The 21,835-nt window shown below is 44.0% G+C and overlaps 2 protein-coding genes across 6 annotated transcripts in view; both read right to left on the bottom strand.

Moving 5' to 3' along the window:
• Positions 1-8,459, bottom strand: part of DYRK4 (dual specificity tyrosine phosphorylation regulated kinase 4) — a 45,557-nt gene extending 37,098 nt beyond the window's left edge. For both annotated transcript variants that reach the window (XR_015728789.1, XM_034433668.3), the window contains exons 1-3: positions 6,231-8,459; positions 2,510-2,612; positions 1,214-1,298 (exon numbers count right to left, since the gene is read on the bottom strand). Coding sequence is in view for 1 of the 2 variants with exons in the window: in XM_034433668.3 (XP_034289559.1) it covers positions 1,214-1,298; positions 2,510-2,612; positions 6,231-6,502 (460 nt within the window). In the remaining variant the exon portion in view is untranslated. The remainder of the gene's footprint in view (positions 1-1,213; positions 1,299-2,509; positions 2,613-6,230) is intronic.
• A 3,817-nt stretch (positions 8,460-12,276) lies between these two features.
• On the bottom strand, positions 12,277-21,389 carry RAD51AP1 (RAD51 associated protein 1). Of its 4 annotated transcripts, none has more exons than XM_060692658.2 (8): positions 21,104-21,232; positions 20,942-20,997; positions 20,788-20,839; positions 18,586-18,686; positions 17,021-17,116; positions 15,103-15,219; positions 14,884-14,981; positions 12,277-13,160 (listed from the first exon to the last, which is right to left on the bottom strand). In XM_060692658.2, exons 1-7 carry the CDS (start codon positions 21,112-21,114, stop codon positions 14,932-14,934), a joined length of 483 nt encoding a protein of 160 aa, XP_060548641.2. In that variant the 5' UTR covers positions 21,115-21,232; the 3' UTR covers positions 12,277-13,160; positions 14,884-14,931. The 4 variants fall into 4 exon arrangements, with proteins under 4 accessions (XP_060548641.2, XP_087729451.1, XP_060548640.2 ...); XM_087873325.1 differs by having other exon boundaries at positions 20,788-20,836; positions 21,104-21,231; XM_060692657.2 differs by lacking the exon at positions 14,884-14,981 and having other exon boundaries at positions 20,788-20,836; positions 21,104-21,389.
• Between the last annotated feature and the right edge of the window lie 446 nt (positions 21,390-21,835).

Below are 21,835 nucleotides of genomic sequence, written 5' to 3'. Positions count from 1 at the left end.
TCAGTCCTAGAGGAGATCAACCCTGACTGCTCTTTAGAAGGCCAGATCCTGAAGATGAAACTCAAATACTTTGGCCACCTAATGAGAAGGAAGGACTCACTGGAGAAGAGCCTAATGCTGGGAAAGATGGAGGGCAAAAGACGAAGGGGATGGCAGAGAACGAGGTGGCTGGATGGAGTCACTGAAGCAGTCGGCGTGAGCTTAAATGGACTCCAGAGGATGGTGGAGGACAGGAAGGCCTGGAGGGACATTGTCCATGGGGTCACAATGGGTCAGACATGACTTCTCAACTAACAACAACAACAACAAGGTTAAGGCTAAGGCTAAGGCAGATCAGCATCTATCTATCTATCTATCTATCTATCTATCTATCTATCTATCTATCTATCTATCTATCTATTATAACTCAAGATGGGGAACATATCAAAAACACAGCTTCCTCCTCCTATTTTCCCAACAACAACCCTGTGAGGTGGGTTGGGATGAGAGAGAATGATCGGTCCAAAGTTCACTCAGTTGGCTTTCATGGCTAAGATAAGACCTGAACTCATGGCCTCCTGCTCTCTCTCCTGGTGCCTTAACCACTCAACCAAATTGGCTCTATACCAGGGGTCGTCAAACTTTTTAAACAGGGGGCCGATTCACAGTCCCTCAGACTATTGGGGGGGGCCCGGATTGGGTGGGTGGGCGTGGCTAGGTGGTCATGTGATTGGGTGGGCATGGCCAATTTAACAGTCCATTTTTTTTGCCTTTCTCCTTCCTACGCTTCTGTTTAAATTGTTTTCAAAGACTTGTAATTTAAAGCAGTACTTTACAAGTCCAGAACTGCTTTTCAAGGCTGCACCGCAAGATCACCCCACAGCTGGCCCTCATAGTGAGGGACGGGGCTTAATCACACCACTCTGCGGGCCAGATACTTTGCATTGGCGGGCCATATTTGGCCCGTGGGCCGTAGTTGAGGATGCCTGCTCTATACAATGTCCTGAGGCATTACTAGGGTAAAATGCCTCAGGGTATATCATACAGAGCCCAAAGGCATGCTTGGAAATACTAATTATGCTTAGGACTGTGAGATTCTCATTTTTGTTCCCCATGGAACCAAAAAATAATCACTTCGGGGGGACCCGAAGCCTTCGATGATTCAAAACATTTAGGGAAGGTTAAAAATGAAAGTGTATTATCTCGATGCGTTCATGATTCAAAATCGCCTCACCGCAGGGATCGACGTGTCCTGATCCAATTCTACTTTTTCCTCCATCTGGCTTGGAATTGTGAACAGTGGCACTCAGCTCCCTTTCCTAGTAGAAGAAGAGAAAGTACAATGCGTCAAAACGACCGAGCGGTAACATTTTCAAAACTTTGTTCAAAGAAACTGCTGTAAGAGCTTGGGTTGTGTCGTCTCCTGGCCTCCTTCGAGGTGTCTTTCTGCTACAAACCTTCCATGGGACGCCATTGTGTCTTCCGTCATTTTTTCCTACCTGTCATGAGAAGGTGCCGCCATTTTGTTCTCTGCCCTTGGAAGTTTGAACCAAGAATCTCTTGGTCAAATCTGGCAAAGAAACCTGCAGACCTGCCAAGCCCTCTGGCCATGTTCTGGCCTGAATTAAGAAGACCATGTTTCTATGTTGGTTAGTCTGTATGTTACTACAACACTGAACAAAAAATAGCTCACTACTGCAGCAATACTCTTAAAAAAAGGTTGCAAAATGCTAATTGTCAAGCCCCCAAATTTTGATCCCAGGACCCTGGGAATGCTATGACTGTCCTACATGCGAGGATTGGTTGTAAACTAATTTTTCAGTGTTGTTGTAACTTCAAATGGTCATTATATGCATGATTGTAAGTTGAGAAATACTTATAGACTTGAAGAACATCGGATAGCTGTGTTCAGAATACATAGGATGCAATAGCAATAGCACTTAGGTTTATATACCGCTTCATGATGCTTTACAGCCCTTTTCTAAGCAGTTTACAGAGTTGGCCTCTTGCCCCAAACAATCTGAGTCCTCATTTTACTGACCTCGGAAGGATGGAAGGCTGAGTCAACCTTGAGCTGGTCAGGATCGAACTGCCGAATTGTGTTGTGACCCAGGCCCAAGTAGTTAGTATTAAATACAAACAGTTCGAAAACAAACAGACTTTATTAGAACAGCTGAGAATTAACTCATTCTCAGCGTAGTCCAAACTAAATTAAAGCAAATTCTTCAAAACACTATTCCACAGTTTATCACTGACCTTGGGATAATTAGGCAAACTCAGGGGTGAAATCCAAAATTTTTCCCTACCGGTTCTGTGGGTGTGGCTTGGTGGGTGTGGCAGGGGAAGGATATTGCAAAATCTCCATTCCCACCCTACTCTGGGGCCAGCCAGAGGTGGTATTTGCTGGTTTCCCAAACTACTCAAAATTTCCGCTACCGGTTCTCCAGAACCCGTCAGAACCTGTTGGATTTCAATTCTGGCTGGTGGCCGATAGGCCACAACACAGCTACTTAAAACTACCTTTGCTCACCTTTTGGATTAGAAGGTTGGGTTTTTCACCAGGTTTCAGTATAACCGGGAGAGCACTTGATCGTCCTTTCCTAATTTTTTCAGGCTTGGCACTAATCTTCTTTCTGGAGAAAAACCACAGTAGAATTATGATTACATTACAAACATTGAAGAAAACCTTATTTTTCAAAATGCAGGGTTAGGATACTCTTTCCTCCAGCTGTAGCAGATGAGATGTCATGTTTTTAAAAAAATCTTATTTTTCAAAATACAGAGTTAGGGTATTATTTCCTCCAGCTGTAGCAGATGAAATGACTTTTGTCATGTTAAAAAAATAAATAAAAATCAAACGCCTCAAGGAGCAACATTAAAGCATCATTTATGACCAAATAAAATAGAATAAGGGATTGGGAACTGTGAGATGTGCTCGCCACGCGAACACATTAAAAATAATTTGAAGAACCTCTTTAAAAAAAAAAGGCACTTTACATGCTGAGCCTCAGGCTGGCTTTTTTGAAAGGGTGTGTTTTATTTTCTACAATACAGGGTGCTTTGTTACAGTGCAATGAAATGAAATGAAATGAAATGAAATGAAATGAAATGAAATCTTGAGGTGAGGTGAGGTGAGGTAAGATGAGGTGAGGTGAGGTGAGGTGAGGTGAGACGAGACAATTCTTTCAAAACAGCAATCCTGTCACAAGCCCTTCATTTTCCAGAGGTCAGCCTGGTAAAGCTGTTCGCTTTCACCTCCTCTTGTATTACATTTATTTTAGAAATAATGCTCAGGAAGATAAATCTATCTCAGCATCTACTTCTGTCCTACTATCGCAGCACCATTGAGTGTCCTGATGTACGGCATTCTTGCATGGTATGGGAGCAGCTCTGTAGCGGACAAAAAAGCTCTACAGAGAATCATTAAAACTGCCCAGAACATCATCAAACTCCAGCTACCAGCCCTGGACGACATCTTCGAATCTCGTTGTTTGAGAAAGTTGTATAACTCTTTCAGAGACTCTTCCCATCCTGCTTACAATCTTTTTGGAGTGTTGCCTTCTGGCAGAAGATACAGGACAATTAAAACTCGGACCGCACATTTGCTGAATAGTTTTTATCCCAGAGCTATAATTGCACTCAACAATGAACTAAAGGGCCACCATCAGTGAGCTGTTGGACAGCATTACTTGGTCTGTTGTGTGGATGTTTGGGTGGTTTAGGGGTGGGGAATTTGTGGTGGGTGGAAGTGTGTTTGGGGATTGTTGTGTGTGTCGGACCTGGTCTTTGGGTATTAAGTGAATTTGTTGTATGGGAATGCTGTGTATACACGGACAATGACAATAAAGTTGTTGTTGTTGTTGTTGTTGTTATTCCCTTTTCACTGCTGGTGACTGATGGAAGATAGAACTTGCCTACCATAAATATGGCGGCCAAGAAACATTTTAAAGCATTGTTTCTGGAGAAAAACTGAGGGCCTTTGGAGAGGTTTCGTCACTTCTGGAAATACTCTCAAGTATGGGTCAGTGTCAGAAATGGATTGGTGTGGCCGGGAGAGTCAGGAGGCCAAGGGGCCATTGACGGCTCACCCCAATCACCACACAAAAAAAGAGCATCTGGTAAATGCATGTTCTTCAGTGGTGAAATTCAGCTGGATCTATCCGGATCGCGTGATGCAAAAGCTGCTTTAAAAAGCATTTATAGTTACCATTTCTGCAACCCCAACAAACAACCAGCTCATTAAAAAAATTTGCATGCTACTATTTCTCTGCCTTTCCAAAATATCGTTACCAAGGAGGACATCACTGAGTCTATCCATTATCGACCTGTGTCTTGGTTTTCTGAGAAGCGGGTTGTTGTTTTTTTAACTCACTTCTGTTCCATTTCATCCTGTGGTTTCAGTCAGGGGAGGGCTTCAAAAATTTTAGCAAGGGGTTCTCTGCCCGGTTGCTGGGTGGGTGTGGCCATGGTAGGTGTGGCCTAGTCGGCCTCCTGCACCACAGCAGGAGGGGGCATTTTTGCGCTCCGGAGGTTTTCCTTGAGCCTCTAGGAGGGCAAAAACAGCCTTCCCGGGCTCCAGAGGCCCTCTGGAGGCCGGAAACGGACCTGTTTCCTGCTTTCTTGAACTTCCGGTAGGCCGGATTTTCACCCTCCCCGAACCTCCTGTACTTACCTGCATCCAAAACGGGCCATGTTGGGACTCCTAGGAGGGGCGGGGTGGGCGGGGCCAGCCAGGAGTGGGATTTGGGGGTTCTCCGAACTGCACAGAATCTTAGATAGAGGTTCTCCCGAACCCTTGTAAACCCCCAGCATCCCACCCCTGATTTCAGTCCATTTCTCTAAACTATGTTTGAATGCTACTCCTGCCTTGTAAGGAAATCACCTGTCCCGCTCCTAAACCTTGCCAGCTATGGGATGCATCTCATAAATATATATATATTTATATATGAAAGCAAACTTGCAATGGTAAGGTCTTGGCAACAGCAATAGTACTTATATACTGCTTTACAGTGCTTTACAGCCCTCTCTAAGTGATTTACAGAGTCAGCATATTGTCCCCAAATAATCTGGGTCCTCATTTTACCAACCTCGGAAGGAGGGAAGGCTGAGTCAATCTTGAGCCTGGTAAGATTTGAACGGCCAAATTGCAGGCAGCCGGCAGTCGGCAGAATTAGCCTGCAGTACTGCACTCTAACCACTGTGCCACCAAAGCTCAAATAGTATGCCTCAAATAGTAATTTACTGAATGCATCCAAAACCCATATCCTTCTCTCTTGAAGGAGGCTAGAACCCAAAACATGGCCAATCACTGTGACCTTAATGCCCAGGTAAAGTGGGAAAAAAAGTCCCTTTGGTTATTCGTGTACAGTAGTGGCCAAAATTGTGGAAACGTTTTGGGGGGGGAGTGTATTTTTGAGGTTTAATGGCTGATAACACCATTTTTGGGGGGACTCTCAAGATAATCCTATTCCACTGCTGGAATGGCCTGGGAATAGCCCAGACCTTCACCCAATGGAAAATCTATGGAGGCCGACTAAAGAAACTTGTTAGTCAGAAGCGACCCAGCAATAAAACCCAGTTAATAGAAGCCATCCTTCCATCTTGGTTTCACATTATAACAGCTGCAGAACTAAAAGACTTGGTTCACTCCATGGGAAGACGTTGTAAGGCCGTCATTCGTGCTGAAGGTTACCCAACTAAGTATTAACTGACATGGTGATCATTTCCGTATATCTCACTTTTTTTACGTGTTTCACTTTTCTTCTTTATACTGTAATTGCCATTCTAATAGCAAATCCTTCATAAAAGTTCTTGCATTACATTCTTGACTAAATTCTCTTTCCATTGATATATAATTTTAGGGTACTACTCCAAAAAGAAAAGTGGTGTTATTAGCTAGTTTTAGAAAATACACTTTCCCCAAAAGGTTTCCACCATTTTGGCCACTACTGTACTTTGGTTGAAATCTACAAGGGGTGAAACCCAACAGGTTCTGGAGAACTGGTAGTGGAAATTTTGAGTAGTTCGGAGAACCGGCAAATGCCACTTCTGGCTGGCCCCAGAGTGGGGTGGGAATGGAGATTTTGCAGTATCCTTCCCCTGGAGTGGGGTGGGAATGGAGATTTTGCAATATCCTTCTCCTGCCACGCCCACCAAGCCACGCCCACCAAGCCACACCATGCCCACCAAGCCACGCCCACAGAACCGGTAGTAAAAAAAATATTTGGATTTCACCACTGCATTCCCCGCACCTGGGCAGGACGGGCTGGGAAGTGATGAACTGCGGCACCAACGAATTCCTCATATTTTCTGAGCATTCTTCCATGGACCTCAGGACCGAGAGGAAAGTCTTCCATGAAATTTCCAAGGGGTCACCGACTTCCACAGGGGGAGCCCCGGAAGGATTAGGACAAGCCACGGCACTCGGCTCCTGATAGTCCCCGGTTTCCAACTTGTGCTCCACAGCAGATCTTTGGATATTTTGCTCGGGGAGTGGCAATTTCTTTTTGGGGGGCTTTCCCATGGGCCCGGGTATTCACAGAGACATCCGGCTCCACAGAAGCAGACGTGGGTCAGCTACCACTGACGCCAATCAAAACGGTGGCCTCCCATTGCAGCCTTTCCCAGTTGTGAGCTCCCCCCATCACCTAATATTTGCTGCATTCTGAGATAACAATGGGAGACAATGGGAGGTGGCCAATGGAGTTTTGTAGATGGCAGGGTCTGTGATGTAACCCTCCAGAGTAGGAATGCCTGGTGGTGGACGATGCAGCTGCCTTAAAAGGCCGTATTATCCCACAGCCTCAAAGGGCCCTGTTGAGCTCTTTTCCATCTGCTATCTGGAAGAGCTACGTTTTCTAAAATTCAATATCACGTGAAGTGCTAATACCACTTTATAATGCCTTGGTAAGGCCACACTTGGAATATGGCATCCAGTTTTGGTTGCGACGATGTAAAAAAGAGACTCTAGAGAGAGTGCAGAGAAGAGCAACAAAGACGATGAGGAGACTGGAGGCTAAAACATATGAAGAACGGTTGCTGGAATTGGGTATGTCTAGTTTAATGAAAAGAAAGACTAGAGCAGTGGTGGATTGCTCCTGGTTCTGTCCGGTTCTCGCGAACCGGCAGTAAAAGCGGTGGGAGGCTCCGCCCACCCGCCCGGACGTCATAATGGACGATCTGCGCATGCGTGTCCTCTCCCATTGCGAACTGGTAGTAAAGGTAAGTAGAACCCACCCCTGGATGAGGGGTGACATGATAGCAGTGTTCCGATATCTCAGGGGCTGCCACAAAGAAGAGGGAGTCAAGCTATTTTCCAAAGCATCTGAGGGTAGAACAAGAAGCAATGGATGGAAACTAATCAAAGAGAGAAACAACGTAGAACTGAGGAGAAATTTCCTGACAGTTAGAACAATGAATCAGTGGAACAACTTGCCTCCAGAAGTTGCAAGTGCTCCAACACTGGAAGTTTTTAAGAAGAGATTGGACAACCCTTTGTCTGAAGTGGTGTAGGGTTTCCTGCCTAAGCAGGGGGTTGGACTAGAAGACCTCCAGGGTCCCGTTATTCTATTCTCTTGTTTGCCTGAGCTGTAGGCCGTCCCCAGAGGGATCCAGCCCCTGCAATGGACGAAGGGACAAAGCTTCAGTGTGATAGTGTCAAGATCACGTGAAGTTTTAGCACCGTTTTATATTGCAGGAGTTCAGACCGCTACTCTGTCCAGTTTTGGTCAAAACACGATGTAAAAAAAGTTGAGGAGACTCTGGAGAGTGTGCAGAGAAGAGCAACCAAGATAATTAGGACTCTGGAAGATAAACCGCACGATGAACGCTGCAAGAACTGGGAATGTCTTATCTAATGAAGAGAAGGACTTGTGTGTGTGTGTGTGTGTGACATGATAGCAGTCTTCCAATATTTGAGGGGCTGTCGCAGAGAAGAGAGGGTTGACCTACTCTCCAAAAGCACCTGAGAGCAAGTCAAGAAGTAACAGATGGAAACTTATTAAAGAACCAAGAATTAAGGAGAAATTTTATGGGAGTGAGAAGAATTAACAGGGTGTTAATCAGCAGCTTGCCTCCAGAAGTTATGGGTGCTCCGTCACTGGAAGGTTTTAAGAAGAGATTGGACCGCCATTTGTCTCGAACGGTATAGGGTCTCCTGCTTGAGCAGAGGGCTCGACTAGAAGATCTCCAAGATCCCTTCCAACTCTTGTTATTCTGTATTCTTTACACCTGACTAGGAACTTCTTTTCTAGCTTAGCAGCTTTTCTAGCCAGGCAAATCTATCAACTAAGCCGATGGAAAGAATTAATATTTAGACAGCATGACATGTTTGAAGAATTCCTCCTATGTTTGCTCCCTTAAAAAAAAAAGGCATTTGATCAGGTAGGCTGGGGTTATAGAAGCCTAGGAAAGGGAGGAGGGAGATGGAGCAAAGGCGGCTTGTCTAGCACCCCTCTTTAAATATTTGGATTGAAAGAATTAGAGAAGCTTTGTTCACAAAGGGGGGAGTGGTAAAGAGAACACATGATCTCACAATAGAAAGAAAAGACAGAATTCTCTGAATGAAGGCTACCTATCTGGGATGCAGAGCCCTGAACCACCATTAGATGGCAGCAAAGAGAGAAAGAGTCAGGATTTGCTGCCATCTGCTGGTGATCTGGATGCTGCAGTCTAATATACCAGCCTTTCTTTTAACTTGGAGGAGAGGAATAATTTATTCTAAGGCAGGGGTGTCAAACTTGATTTCATTGAGGGCCGCGTCAGGGTTGGGTTTGACCTCGGAGGGCTGGGGGGGCGTGGCCATGGTGGCATGGCCATGGTGGGCGTGACACAGGACTCAGGTCGGGGGCACTTGTGGTGGCCAAGTGTTAAGGCAGGACTTCCCTGAGACCCTCCCTCACTCTCATTATAATCTCCTTCCTTCCCCCTTCTTTTTCCTTCCCTCTTCATTATCTTTTCTTCTTCCTTCCCCCCTTTCCTTATTTTTCCTTCCTTGCTCTCTTCCCATCTTCTCCTGTCGTCTTTCCTCTTTCCCTTTCTCCTTTCCTGTCCCTTCTTGCGTGCTGAAATGCAAAAGGGAAACATTTCTCCTTTTGTTTTTAGTTTAATGGAGCTCGGTGTGTGTGTGCACAGTCCGTCCGTCCCCCCCGCACCCCAATTTCATCCTGGAGGTCTCCTGCAACCTCTGCCAGTGAAAACGGAGCTCTGGGGGGGGGCGCATGCAGCCCCTCTGAGCTTCTTGTGGCCCGCCAGCGGCCTGTGCAGCTGGTAGCTGATTCTGACAGCAAGGAGACTGGTGTGATTCGCCAGTAGCCTGTGCAGCTGGCGCCCGAGTCAGACAATGAGGAGGCTGGAGAAGATGTGGTGCCAGAGGCAGGGATTCAGCCAGGGCCTTCAGAACCTCCAGAAGCTCCCTTAAGTGAAGAGGAAGAAGAGGAGGAGCCTCTTCTCAATGCACAGGTGCGCAGAGCTGCCAAAAGGCAGGAGTGGCTCCTCAGGAGGAGGTCTCCTCGAGAGTAAGGCTTGGGGTTAATTGGCCAGTCCCTTAGCCTATTTAAGGAAGGACTACTACTGAGGCAATTTGCAGAAAACAACTTCGTTAATATTCCTTCGTGTATTGACTCGAGAAAGGTCTGATCGGCTCTTGCTTCTCTCGTCATTTTTCCTGCAAATTGCTTCTGGGCATTCTGCCAACCACAGTAAGCTTACGGTTATCTGAAAGACTGTGCCTCAGAATTGAATTATTATTCTTGGATTCTTGTCGGCTGTTAATGAAGTTAAATTAACTGCCCTTGTTCAGAAAAGACTGATTTAAACTGTACTTGTGTTTGAACAACTACTAAGAAAGCTCATTAGTAGTCCTTAGTTAGTAAACTAAGGTTTGTACGGACTTTATGTGTGCTGCGTTCTTTGTGGTCCCTAGCTGGGGCAGAACAGAGCTCCATTTTTGCTAGCAGAGGCACTGTGGGCCAGATCTAAGCACCCCGTGGGCCAAATCTGGGCCACGGACCTCGAGTTCGACACCCCTGTTCTAGGGGCTGTAGGGCTTATGAAAAGGTTGAATCTGGGACAGGGATAGGCCTGGGATAGGCAGAGGACCTGGGATAGGCAGAGGTGTGGATTTTGGATGGTACCATCTCAAGATGTAAGCTGTTCGGAGTACAGCTGCCTTTCGCAATTGATGTGCTGGTGAATTTGTCAATGCCGCTGGTTGTTCCGTATGTTTTGGGAGGTGCCCGTTATAATTGTTACTTTTTTATCAAATCTATTTGCCATGCGACTCTGAGAGGCCCACAAGTGAACCATGAGCCGTGGTGGCGCAGCAGTTAAGAGTGCAGTACTGCAGGCTACGTCTGCTGACTGCAATTCGGCAGTTCGAATCTCACCAGGCTCAAGGTCGACTCAGCTTTTCATCCTTCCGAGGTGGGTAAAAATGAGGACCCAGATTGTCGGGGGGGCAAGAGGATGACTCTGTAAACCGCTTAGAGAAGGCTGTGAAGCACTGTAAAGCGGTATATAAGTCTAAGCGCTATTGCTATTTGATTTTTCACTTTCTCTTGTCTTAGGGGATCGGTCCCCGGACATTGCCCTAGGCCAGGCCAGCCCTCGGAAGAGGGAAAAACAAAGGCAGGGCGAACCTCACTCCGGGAATTTTGTGTCAGAAAAGAAAAAGCAGCAAGGTTTTCTGTGAAAAATGACTGGAATTCCCTCAGCAGGGACTTTACTTCGGACGTCAGTTGTCACAAAGTTGTTTTATTCAGGAGTTTGCCTTTTAGCGGGAACTATTTCCCCCCCACTATTTTGTTATTTTTTACTAGGTTTCTAGTCCTCTTTGATACAGGGGGTTGAGGAGCAGATGCCTGGGAGGTGCATGGGGCAGACACTGAGGGTCTGAGCTAAAACCTCGAAGGTGCTTCCATGGCTGGGGTGGGGTGGGGTTGTGCTCCTGGTCCAGCAACTTCACAGTGCAAACACCATACAAACTAGTGTCTCATGAAGCTTTACTACCCCTAACTTTCTCTCTATGCCCACAAAGAATATTTCCCGAAGATTTTTCTCTTCAATTAAGTTCTGAACTGAAATTTGTAAAGCCTACGAATTACAGTATAATTCTGCCACAACTGCCGCCATCTTGCGGCCTGTTGGGAAAACTGCGTGTTTTTTGCAAATTGGGTTTTATAGTACATGTATTTCTATCACTGTATTCTGTCATTTGTCTACCATCTATCAGTCATCTCTTTTATCATCTGTCACCTATCATCTATCTATGGCAGTGATGGCTAACCTTTTCGGCGCCAAGTGCTGAAAGCGCTCACGCGCACACACCCATAATGCAATGCGCGTGCGTGCCCGTGACCCCACATGCGGCCCATGCCCCCACACATGCACATGACCTCATGTGCGCCCGTGCATGCATGCGTAACCTCCCATGCATGCAACCCGCCCACCCATGCATGCACGCGCATCTCCCACTTGTGCCCCGCGCAGAGACCCAAAAACCAGTTGGCTGGCAGAAGGCACATGAACATGTGCGGTGGAGCTGAGATGGGGCGATGGCTCGCATGGCCACAAAGGGCTCTGCATGCTACCTACGGCATGTATGTCATAGGTTTGCAATCACGGATCTACGGTATCTATCTCTATCAGTCATCTATCATTTCTGTCATCTATCCTATGTCATTTGTCATTTATCTTTATCTGTCATTTATCTATATCACCTATCACCTGCCCGCTACCCATCATCCGTCCATCCACCCACCCATCCATCCCTTTTTCTTTCTTTTTTTTCTTCCTCCTTTCCTTTCCTTTCCTTTCCTTTCCTTTCCTTTCCTTTCCTCTCCTTCCTGTCTATCTATCTATCTCTATTATCTATCTGTTTCTATATGGAGGCTAGACTTCTTGTTCGAGAAAGATAAAAAGTCTGAATTTAGGATTTGATGATTGAATCAGTTTTTATAGAAACATTGCTTATTTTCATTCTGGCTATTCTATGTGTGCACTGTATATTTTATGTTTGTTTAAACAGGAATAGGTTGTTTTGTTATAGAATTGTTATTGTGATGGATTAGAAAAATATTCAAATATATATTTTTATGCTTTGGTTTGGTTTTAAAAGGAAACTTGACTGTATTTGTCCAAACTTAAGTCAGAAGTCGATTTTTAAAAATGATTTCCCCCCCTCACTTAACGTTTCCCTTTTTGAGTCCTTGCCCCCAATTTTTTATTTTTTTGTGTTTGTTGTCTCTCTGTGTAACTTATAATACAGTTGGTTGTAAAAATAGATAGAAATCACCTAGCTTGTTTTTTCTAAAAAAAAAATTTATTTCATTGTCTAAAGTCGCGATGATAAATACGTTCGATCACTACATTCAGTATCTCATTCAAAGAGCGAGTAATGCCTGCAAGGACTAGAAGCTGAACCCGCATTTCATTGGTCAGGCAAACAACAGCTGTAAACTGATGGCAATGACTGTGTTTTCTATTAGAAGTAAAATCAAGGAGGGAATAACATTTGCTTTCATAGTGGTTTTAAAACACATTCTCTAGACACATTCTGTTTCTCAACCGTGGCAAACTTTTAAGACGCGTGGACTTCAACTCCCCAAATTCCCCAGGGTTTGGCTGGGGAATTCTGGGAGTTGAAGTCCACACCTCTTAAAAGTTGCCACGGTTGGGAAACACGGCTCTACATGGTCAACAGATGCTCCGAACCACTGTTGCTGGTTACGCAATCCTCAAAAGCTAGAATTGGCCAAACTGGGATCGAACCTAGAAAGGTTGGGTTGTGTTTCATTGGCCAACCTTTTTGAGGGAAAGAAGACGGAACCATGGCATTATCACTTAGATCTTTTGAGGAACAATAAATAAACCCCGTGGCGTTATTGCTGGGTATTTTAAGGGACAATAGTTCCATTTTTTTCAGAACCCATTTTTAAAAGGCAAAGCTTTTTCCAAACTGGGATGCCTTTATTGCTCACGTCTGGTTCTGTATTTTTAAAAAAAAAAGGATTTCTCCTCTGTTCCACCACAAACTGCAGCCTTCCCGTGCCAACCTTAGGTACCGGCACAAGGTGGGTGCAAAGGTTTCACTTTGGCAAGTCTGGAGAGGCCAAGCCGTAGACCATGAACTGGTGATCTAACAGGGGCTCTTCCCAACGGGCTGGTTTTGCTTCCAGATGCACCTGAAACAAATGCAAAAAAAAAAAACACACAACAGGTAATCCTCGACTTACAACAGATCATTTAGTGGCCATCACAAGCTACAACGGCACTGAAAAAAGCTGTTTTTCATGCTTGTGACCATTTCAGCATCCCTATGGTCATGTGATCAAAATTAAGAAGCTTAGCAACTGGCATGTCTTTACGACAGTTGCATTGTCCCGGGATCTTGTAATCACCACCTGACAAGCAACCGCAATGGGGAAGGCAGATTCACTTAACAACTTTGCTACTAACTTAACAGCTGCAGTGATTCACTTAGCAGCCGTGGCCAGAAAGGTCGTAAAATGGGGCAATATTCACTTAACAAATGTCTCACTTAGCAACAGAAATTTTGGGCTTCAATTGGGGGGGTTGTACGTCGAGGACTACCTGTACATCACAACATTCTGGGGTACTTTCATAAGACACCGCCCCCCACTCCCAGATCCTGCTGCCATACTTTACAGGTAGTCCTTGACTTACAACTAAAATTGAGCCCGTAATTAGAGTCGCAAATCGTGTTAAGTCATTAAGCGGAGCCATCACATGACCTCACCTGATTTTACAACTTTTTTTTTTTTTGTAGCAGTTGGTAATCAAATGTGAGAATCCTATTAAATCACATTAATACGTTTGGTCTATTGCAGGGGTCTGCAACCTTAAACACTCAAAGAGCCATTTGGACCCGTTTCCCACAGAAAAGAAAACCCCGGGAACCACAAAACCCTTCCCGTGCCTGACTATTTCTTGAGCGGCCACAAAACTAGCAGATGTAGTTGAATTAAATGTTCTGTTTTCTTCTGAAACTTTTCTTTTCTTGGATTTATCCATGGATGGCCTACCCGGGGTTGAAAAGCTCAATAAATCACGTGCTGGCAGGTGTCGCACATTGGCGGTTGTGACACATATTTTGAGTGACAAGGAGCCACAGCAGAGGGGTGAAAGAGCCACATGTGGCTCCAGAGCTGCAGGTTGCTGACCCTTGGTTTAGTGGTTAAGGCACCAGGCTAGAAAGTAGGAGATTGTGAGTTCTAGTCCCGCCTTAGCCATGAAAGCAAGCTGGGTGACATTGGGCCAGTCCTTCTCTCTCTCAGCTCAGCCCGGCCCACCTCCCAGGGTTGTTGCTGTGGGGGAAATAAGAGGAGGGAGGTGTGTTGGGTATGTGTGTTGGGTATTGAGCCTGGATAGCTCAACAGACAGAAGCACTGTAATTTAACACCAGCTGTCTGCAATTTATTTATTTATTTATTGCATGTATTTATATGCCGCCATTCTCCCGAAGGACTCAGGGTGGTGAACACAAATTAAGAAACAAGTACAATAAAATCCCATTTTAAACCAAATAACTAATTAATAGTAAATAATAAAGTAAGTAAAGTAAATAATAAATTAAAGTAAGATTGAATCTCGCCAGGCTCAAGGTTGACTCAGCCTTCCATCCTTTCTAAGGTGGGTAAATTGAGGACCCAGTTTGTGGGGGCAATAAGCTGACTTTGTATAAATATACAAAAGGATGAAGGCTATTGCTTAACGCACTGTAAGCCGCCCTGAGTCTCCGGAGAAGGGCGGCATATACATCTAATTTTTTTAAAAAAATGTTCTCCACGTTAAGTCATTTGTAAAAATAATAAAAGTGGGATACAAATAAATAAATAGGAATAAGCTCATTTTCAGGATTAATCCCCCAAAGCTCATATTGTTTACCTATTTTTTTTCTCCCCAAAATACCCCCGGTTCCCAGAGCTTCCTGATTCAAGGCAGGGGCAACAGCCTTGGTTTCTGGTCCAGCTGTGCTCCATCCTCTGAAATGAGAAATGCCTCATACAACGTCCCCATCGCATGTCCCGAGATGCTTTCTTTCTTGAACCCAAATGCCCAGGGCAGAGAGAGAGACTGGGTCATCCTGAACCAGTGTGAACATACCTGGGGGTGTCCAGCTGGGCTTCTTGGCCACTGAAGGGCTTGAGGTTTTCAATGGCTTCCCAACAGATTCCGAAGAACCTAATTCAATCTCCAAAAGTGGCTGAGAGTTTTCCTGATCTAATCGTGAGATTGAAAGATGAAAAAGTAACAAATGGATGGATGGTTACCAAATAACTCCTCCTATGCAGATTAATTGCATACAATATTTGCCCAGAATTGAAGAAGCTTCTTGGATGAGAAGTGAAACATTTTCAAAGAAAAAAAACAACAACAACAAAGCCCAGTTGCCTTTTTTGGGGAAAAAAAAGGAACCTTGTGACTTGCCCAGGGTGCACTTCTGTTTGCTATATTGACAATAGGGTACTGAGAAGAGATGATTTTTAACACAAAAGTTTCATAGTGAGACACTAAATATTTTAATATCATCACACTTGTTTCATTCTGTTTGCAGGGAAATCTTTTTCTAGAATAGAAATCTACTCGCTGTGCTAGCTCAAAATGATTCAGAAGACGATATTGGGTGTGTGTCTGTATGAAATTACTGAGTTTAAAAATGCGGTGAAATAAAAGGGTCACATAAAAAGGAGCTGCTAATCCAGTTCTACAGAGGAATGATTGAGTCTGTCATCTGCACCTCTATAACTGTCTGGTTTGGCTCTGCACCCCAACAAGACAGACACAGACTTCAGAAGATAATTAGAACTGCAGAAAAAACAATGGCTACCAATCTGCCTTCCACTGAGGACCTGCATACTGCACGAGTCAAAAAGAGGGCTGGGAAAATATTTACAGACCCCCTCGCATCCTGAACATAAACTGTTTCAACTCCTGCCTTCAAAATGACGCTATATAGCACTGCACACCAGAACAACTAGACACAAGGACAGTTTTTCCCCAAACACCATCACTCTGCTAAACAAATAATTCCCTCAACACTGTCAAACTAGTTACTAAGTCTGCACTACTATTAATCTTCTCATTGTTCCTATCACCCATCTCCTCCCACTTATGACTGTATGACTGTAACCTTGTTGCTGGTATCCTTAAGATTTATATTGACAGTTTCCTAATATGATTTGATTGTTTATTTGTTCTCTGTGACTATCATTAAGTGTTGTACTTTATGATTCTTGACGAATGCATCTTTTCTTTTTATGTACATTGAGAGCATAGGGACCAAAGACAAATTCCTTGTGTCCAATCACACTTGGCCAATTAAGACTTCTATTCTATTCTATTCTATTCTATTCTATTCTATTCTATTCTATTCTATTCTATTCTATTCTACTCTACTCTACTCTACTCTACTCTACTCTACTCTACTCTACTCTACTCTACTCATCTCATAGTTACAATCAGCTTCTAGGTCAGTGATGGCTAACCTTTTTGCCATCACGTGCCAAAAGCAGGGGAAGTGCGGGGTGATTGTGCGCATGCGTGCCCACACCCATAATTCTATGTGCCCTGCCCCCCGCGTATGCGCGCGTCACACCTCCCCCGGTGATCCCCCCACTTTTGGCATGTGATGGCACAGTGGGCCCAATAGGCCCGTTTTTCGCCCTCCCGAGGCTTTCTAGGAGCCTGGGGAGGGCGAAAACAGCCTTCCCCACCCCCCTGGAGGCCCTCCAGAGGCCGGAAACAGCCCATTTGCCAACTTCCGGTGGGCCCAGAAGGCCTGAAAATCAGCTGGCCAGCGTGGGCAGACATGCTGGAGCTGAGCTAGGGCAACGCTTGCATGCCCACCAATATGGCTTTGCGTGCCACCTGTGGCACGCGTGCCATTGGTTCGCCATTACAGTTCTAGGTATTCTCAAGTAAATGCAATTTAAGAGGAAAAAAGGGAGAAAACCCCAAGTGGCAAATTTAGGGCATGATATTAGGGAAAGAAGGCTGCATGCCACCTTCAGGTCAATCTTACTGGCACGTGAGTTTTCATCGTTGTCTGTCTCTGGTGTGGATGACACAGCTTCCTGTTTGAAATCCTCTATGGCTGCCTTAGGTTCGGCACGGTCATCTAGAATTGAAATCAAACAGTGTGTTCTGACCGAGGCTCCCCAAGAGCATGAAGCAGACTCCTTGTCCCGACAAAAAAACCCTTTTTATTAAGTTACTGTGAATTCTTCTCATTCACATCCAGCAAAGTCTTTCAAGGGAGAATTTATAGTCACAGACCTTATCTGGCTTGGAGATAAGCTCTCCAAGAGCTGCCAGGCCGATATCTTCAAAATTTGGAGTCTCGGAAAGTCAGAACCAATTAAGTGAATTAATTGTCTCCTGCAAACTCCACTCCCCTTTCGCTCCTCTTTTATTCCCTCTGGGAGGGGCCATCCATCGTCCACCTGTGGCCTTACTCCCAAGTCGACCCTTGTTCTTTAGCTGTTCCATTCGTCTGGCAACTCTGTGCATGCGTACACTGGGAACAGGCTCCAGCTGTTCATCTGTCTCACTGATGTCTGACTCCAAAGGCAGTTGATAACTTGCATCCGGCCCTGGCCCTCTCTCTGCCTCCGATGCAGAGCCCTCATCAGAGCCTTCCCCAGACTCCAGGACTGGCCCATGTTCCTCCCCAACCTCCTCACTGTCCAAATCTGCTGCCAGCTCCACTTGCCGCTGGCGGGCCACAACACAGTGAAGACAATGCTTCAGAAGAAAAGAGAGCCAAAGGCCATGTACTCCGACAAAGACAACTCTGTGGCTTCTGCTGGGCTTTTCCTGCACCTGTTCTGAACAAGGCACCTACACTCCATACAATAGCAAGAGCTCAAAGTGTCTAACCCACCTTCCATTCACTGATGAATCACTACCACTCTGACAGTAAACCAAACTGGAATGTTTTCGCTAAGCAACATTGGGAATTTTGATGAAGGAAATAAACCATCGTACGTACGGGCCCGGAGACTAGAGTTCTGGGCCACTCAACATGAAATTAACTCATATAAAAGTTATTGTCCGTGTGGAAAGAAGATAATGGAGAATGCTGGCTGTCTTATGCACTTGCAAATAAGAGGTAATTTGCACATACATACCCTGTTTCCCCCAAAATAAGACATCCCCTGATAATAAGCCCAATTGGGCTTTTTGAGTGCATGGCAATAAGGCCAAGCGCTTATTTCAGGGTTCAAAAAAATATAAGACAGGGTCTTATTTTCAGGGAAACACAGTACATTCATTTTCATAATACATCACAGCCGCTTGCAAGTAAACTGTGACTTCTCACTCAGGCTTACAATCATCGGGGGACATTAAATTTCTTCCCTGTGCAGTATCAGACTGAGTTCCTGGCACCTTCACTTCAAGGGATGCTGATAAAGGCAGCCCAACTGGCAGGAGTAGCAAACCTGAAACATGCTGCCTTCTGTATAACTTGACTGTTCTATCAGCTCAAAGGAAGGCAAGAAATAAACAATTTCAAGAAATAACGTATTATTACTGCAAAAGATGTACATAAAAACGGTATTTTTATCTTGAGAGTTTCAGAATCACCTTTTTTCCTAATTTTATCTTTGTTTCCCAAATATTCATTCAATGACAGGGCTAAGGTAACTTCCAAGTCTCTCTGGAAAAGTTTCTCACCGAGGGGAACTCTGAAACAGAAAACAAGGCAGAATTTTTTTTTCCCCCAGTTGGGCAAAGGACACTCCAATGTTCAGCCACTACCCACCCCAAAATTCTACAGACATCAGAAACAAATGATGTCATTAAAGTTCACCCACAACAACAGAATAACCTTTGCTAAACCAGCTGGTCCAATAAAATAGACAGCAAATCTTCGGTATCCTAAGTCCTTGTTAACAGAATGGGCAAATCTTGTAGAGTAGCTGATATTAAAGAGATAACTGCTACAAATGGAATTTTGCAGTATTTTTTCACACTTGGAGGGGAGACATCATCACAATTTCTAATGATTTAGAAGCCACATTTTGACTGATGGATCCTAAGGCTGCAATTCCTTTTCAACAGCTGCTTGCTGTTCATGGCAAGTTTGCAATCGACCAAATATCATTATCATAAATAATGTAGTTTAGAGATATGAATACACACACACACATACATTCATATACTATACACATGCATATATGTATACATACATCATATATACAAACACATATTTTCATATAGAATATACATACATGTATTCTATATATACATATTTATACACTATACATACACACACACATATATTCATATACAATACACACATATATATGTATATTCATACAAATGCACAAATATATATTCATAGATACACATAAGTATACGTATATACACATATATGCATAAATATATGCACATACATATATACACACACATATTCATACATATAAAAATATATATATTCACATACAATATACATACATATACATACACACACATTCATATATAATATATACACTCATATATATTCATATACACAAATATATATTCACGTATAATATACCCACTCACAGATATCTATCTATACATATATGCATGTATATATAATCTATACCTATTTACATGTGTCTGTGTATTTATCTATCTATACACACCACATGGACATATGCATATATCTATATTTAATCTCTATATATCTATATTTACATGAATACACACATATATGTATATTCATACATATACACAAATATATACACATATGTATACACACATATATGCATAAATATGTGCACATACGTATATACACCCACATATATATTCATACATATACAAATATATATTCACATACAATATACATATGTACATATATATTCATACACACATATAGACACATTCATATACAATATATACACTCATATATATTCATACACAAATATATATTCACGTATAATATACACTCACATATACCGATGTATTATATATATATACATATATACATATATACATATATATATATATATATATATATATATATATATGCATGTATCTATAATCTATACCTATTTATGCATGTGTGTATCTATCTATACACACACATCTATATATATGGATATATTTGTATCTATCTATCTATATCTATCCATCCATCCACCCACTCTATCTCTCTATCTCTCTCTATCATTCCATCTATCTCTCTATCTCTATCTGTCTATCATTCCATCTATCATTCCATCTATCTATCATTCCATCTATCATCTATCTATCTATAATTCCATCTATCTATCTTTCCATCTATCTATCATTCCATCTCTCTCTCTCTCTCTCATTCCATCTTTCTATCATCGATCTATCTATCTATCTATCTATCATTCCATCTATCTATCATTCCATCTATCTTTCCATCTTTCTATCATCGATCTATCTATCTATATCTATCTATCTATCTATATCTATCTATCTATCATTCCATCATTCCATCTATCTATCATTCCATCTATCTATCTATCTTTCCATCTATCTATCTATCTATCTATCTATCTATCTATCTATCTATCTATAATTCCATCTATCTTTCCATCTATCTATCATTCCATCTATCTATATCTATCTATCTCTATCCCTCTCTCTCTCTCTCTCATTCCATCTTTCTATCATCGATCTATCTATCTATCATTCCATCTCTCTCTCTCTCTCTATCTGAATACACACCCACATATTTATATAATCGTATATACCACATAGGGAGCCTTCTACCCATACATATTCCACACAGCCTCCTTCACATTCTCTCTCTCTCCCTCTCAGGCTCACCTCTTCCCGGCGGGGCGAGCTTTCTTCGGCGGCGCGGCGAAGTCCTCGTCTGCTGGCGGGGAGAGAGGGGGGGCTTTTGGTCAGGCCGTCGCCGAGACCCCCGACCCGCCCCTCCCCCCTCCACCCCCCCCACCTTTCTCTCCCCCCGACTCACCCTCGTCGCCCTCCTGGAACGGGTCCTCAGGGGCCGCCCTCCCGCTCCGGCCGCTCCTGCCGGGCAAGCGCAGCGGTCATAGGGGAAGACTCGGCCGCCCGTTTCCCGATCTCCCGCCCCCCGCTCATCCCTTCCCCCACCCCCGGTTTCCCCCGAGCCCACCTTCGCGCCATAACCACCACCGGCGGAAACGGAAGTGGGAGAGCGGACCTCCCGCGGGGACTTCCGGCTACTACGGAAAGCGGCGGGAGACACTACCAGGCGCGGTTTCTGGTTACGTCACTCTCCTCGGCCCCGCCTCCTCCCCCCCCCCGCCTGGTTTCTCTGGCTTCAGAGTCTCCTGGGGAAACATTCACATCTGAATTCTAATCATTTTTTTTTTCCTTGATTCGGGTTGGGGAAGGTCTTTTTTTGGGGGGGGGGGTGTATGTGTGGCTCTTACTCTTTCACTCCGGGGTCTAGTGTGAACCCTGGTTTTGAAAAGATGGGATATCTCAGTCCATAGTCTATAGCAGGGGTGGGCAAAATGGCCCCTTTATGACCTGTGGACTTCAGCTCCCAGAATTCCTGAGCCAGCTTGGCTGTCTCAGGAATTCTGGGAGTTGAAGTCCAAAGGTCATGAGAATCTCTATAGAACGGGGTGGGCAAATGTGGCCCTTTTACAACCTGTGGACTTCAACTCCCAGAATTCCTGAGACAGCCAAGCTGGCTCAGGAATTCTGGGAGTTGAAGTCCACAGGTTGTAAAAGGGCCATATTTGCCCACCCCTGTTCTACAGAGATTCTCAATCCATCCAGTTTCATGGCTGTCCCAAAGTTTCTTTTTTTTCCAAGAGGCAACTGGACTTTCTTTATTTTTTAAATTTTTTATTTTATTTTAAAACAAAAACAAAAC

Source organism: Pantherophis guttatus, chromosome 7 (assembly GCF_059756535.1).
Source record: "Pantherophis guttatus breed Tessera chromosome 7, ASM5975653v1, whole genome shotgun sequence".
Lineage (NCBI taxonomy): Eukaryota > Metazoa > Chordata > Lepidosauria > Squamata > Colubridae > Pantherophis > Pantherophis guttatus.
This window is presented reverse-complemented; position numbering and strand designations above follow the sequence as displayed.

What these genes read in the sequence shown, in the direction of transcription:
- RAD51AP1 (XM_060692656.2), bottom strand. An exon ending in CGATGAAAACTCACGTGCCA is followed by an intron (nt 15,220 to 17,020) that starts GTAAGATTGACC and finishes TCTCACGATTAG; the next exon opens with ATCAGGAAAACTCTCAGCCA. An exon ending in GCCCAGCTGGACACCCCCAG is followed by an intron (nt 13,161 to 15,102) that starts GTATGTTCACAC and finishes CATTTGTTTCAG; the next exon opens with GTGCATCTGGAAGCAAAACC.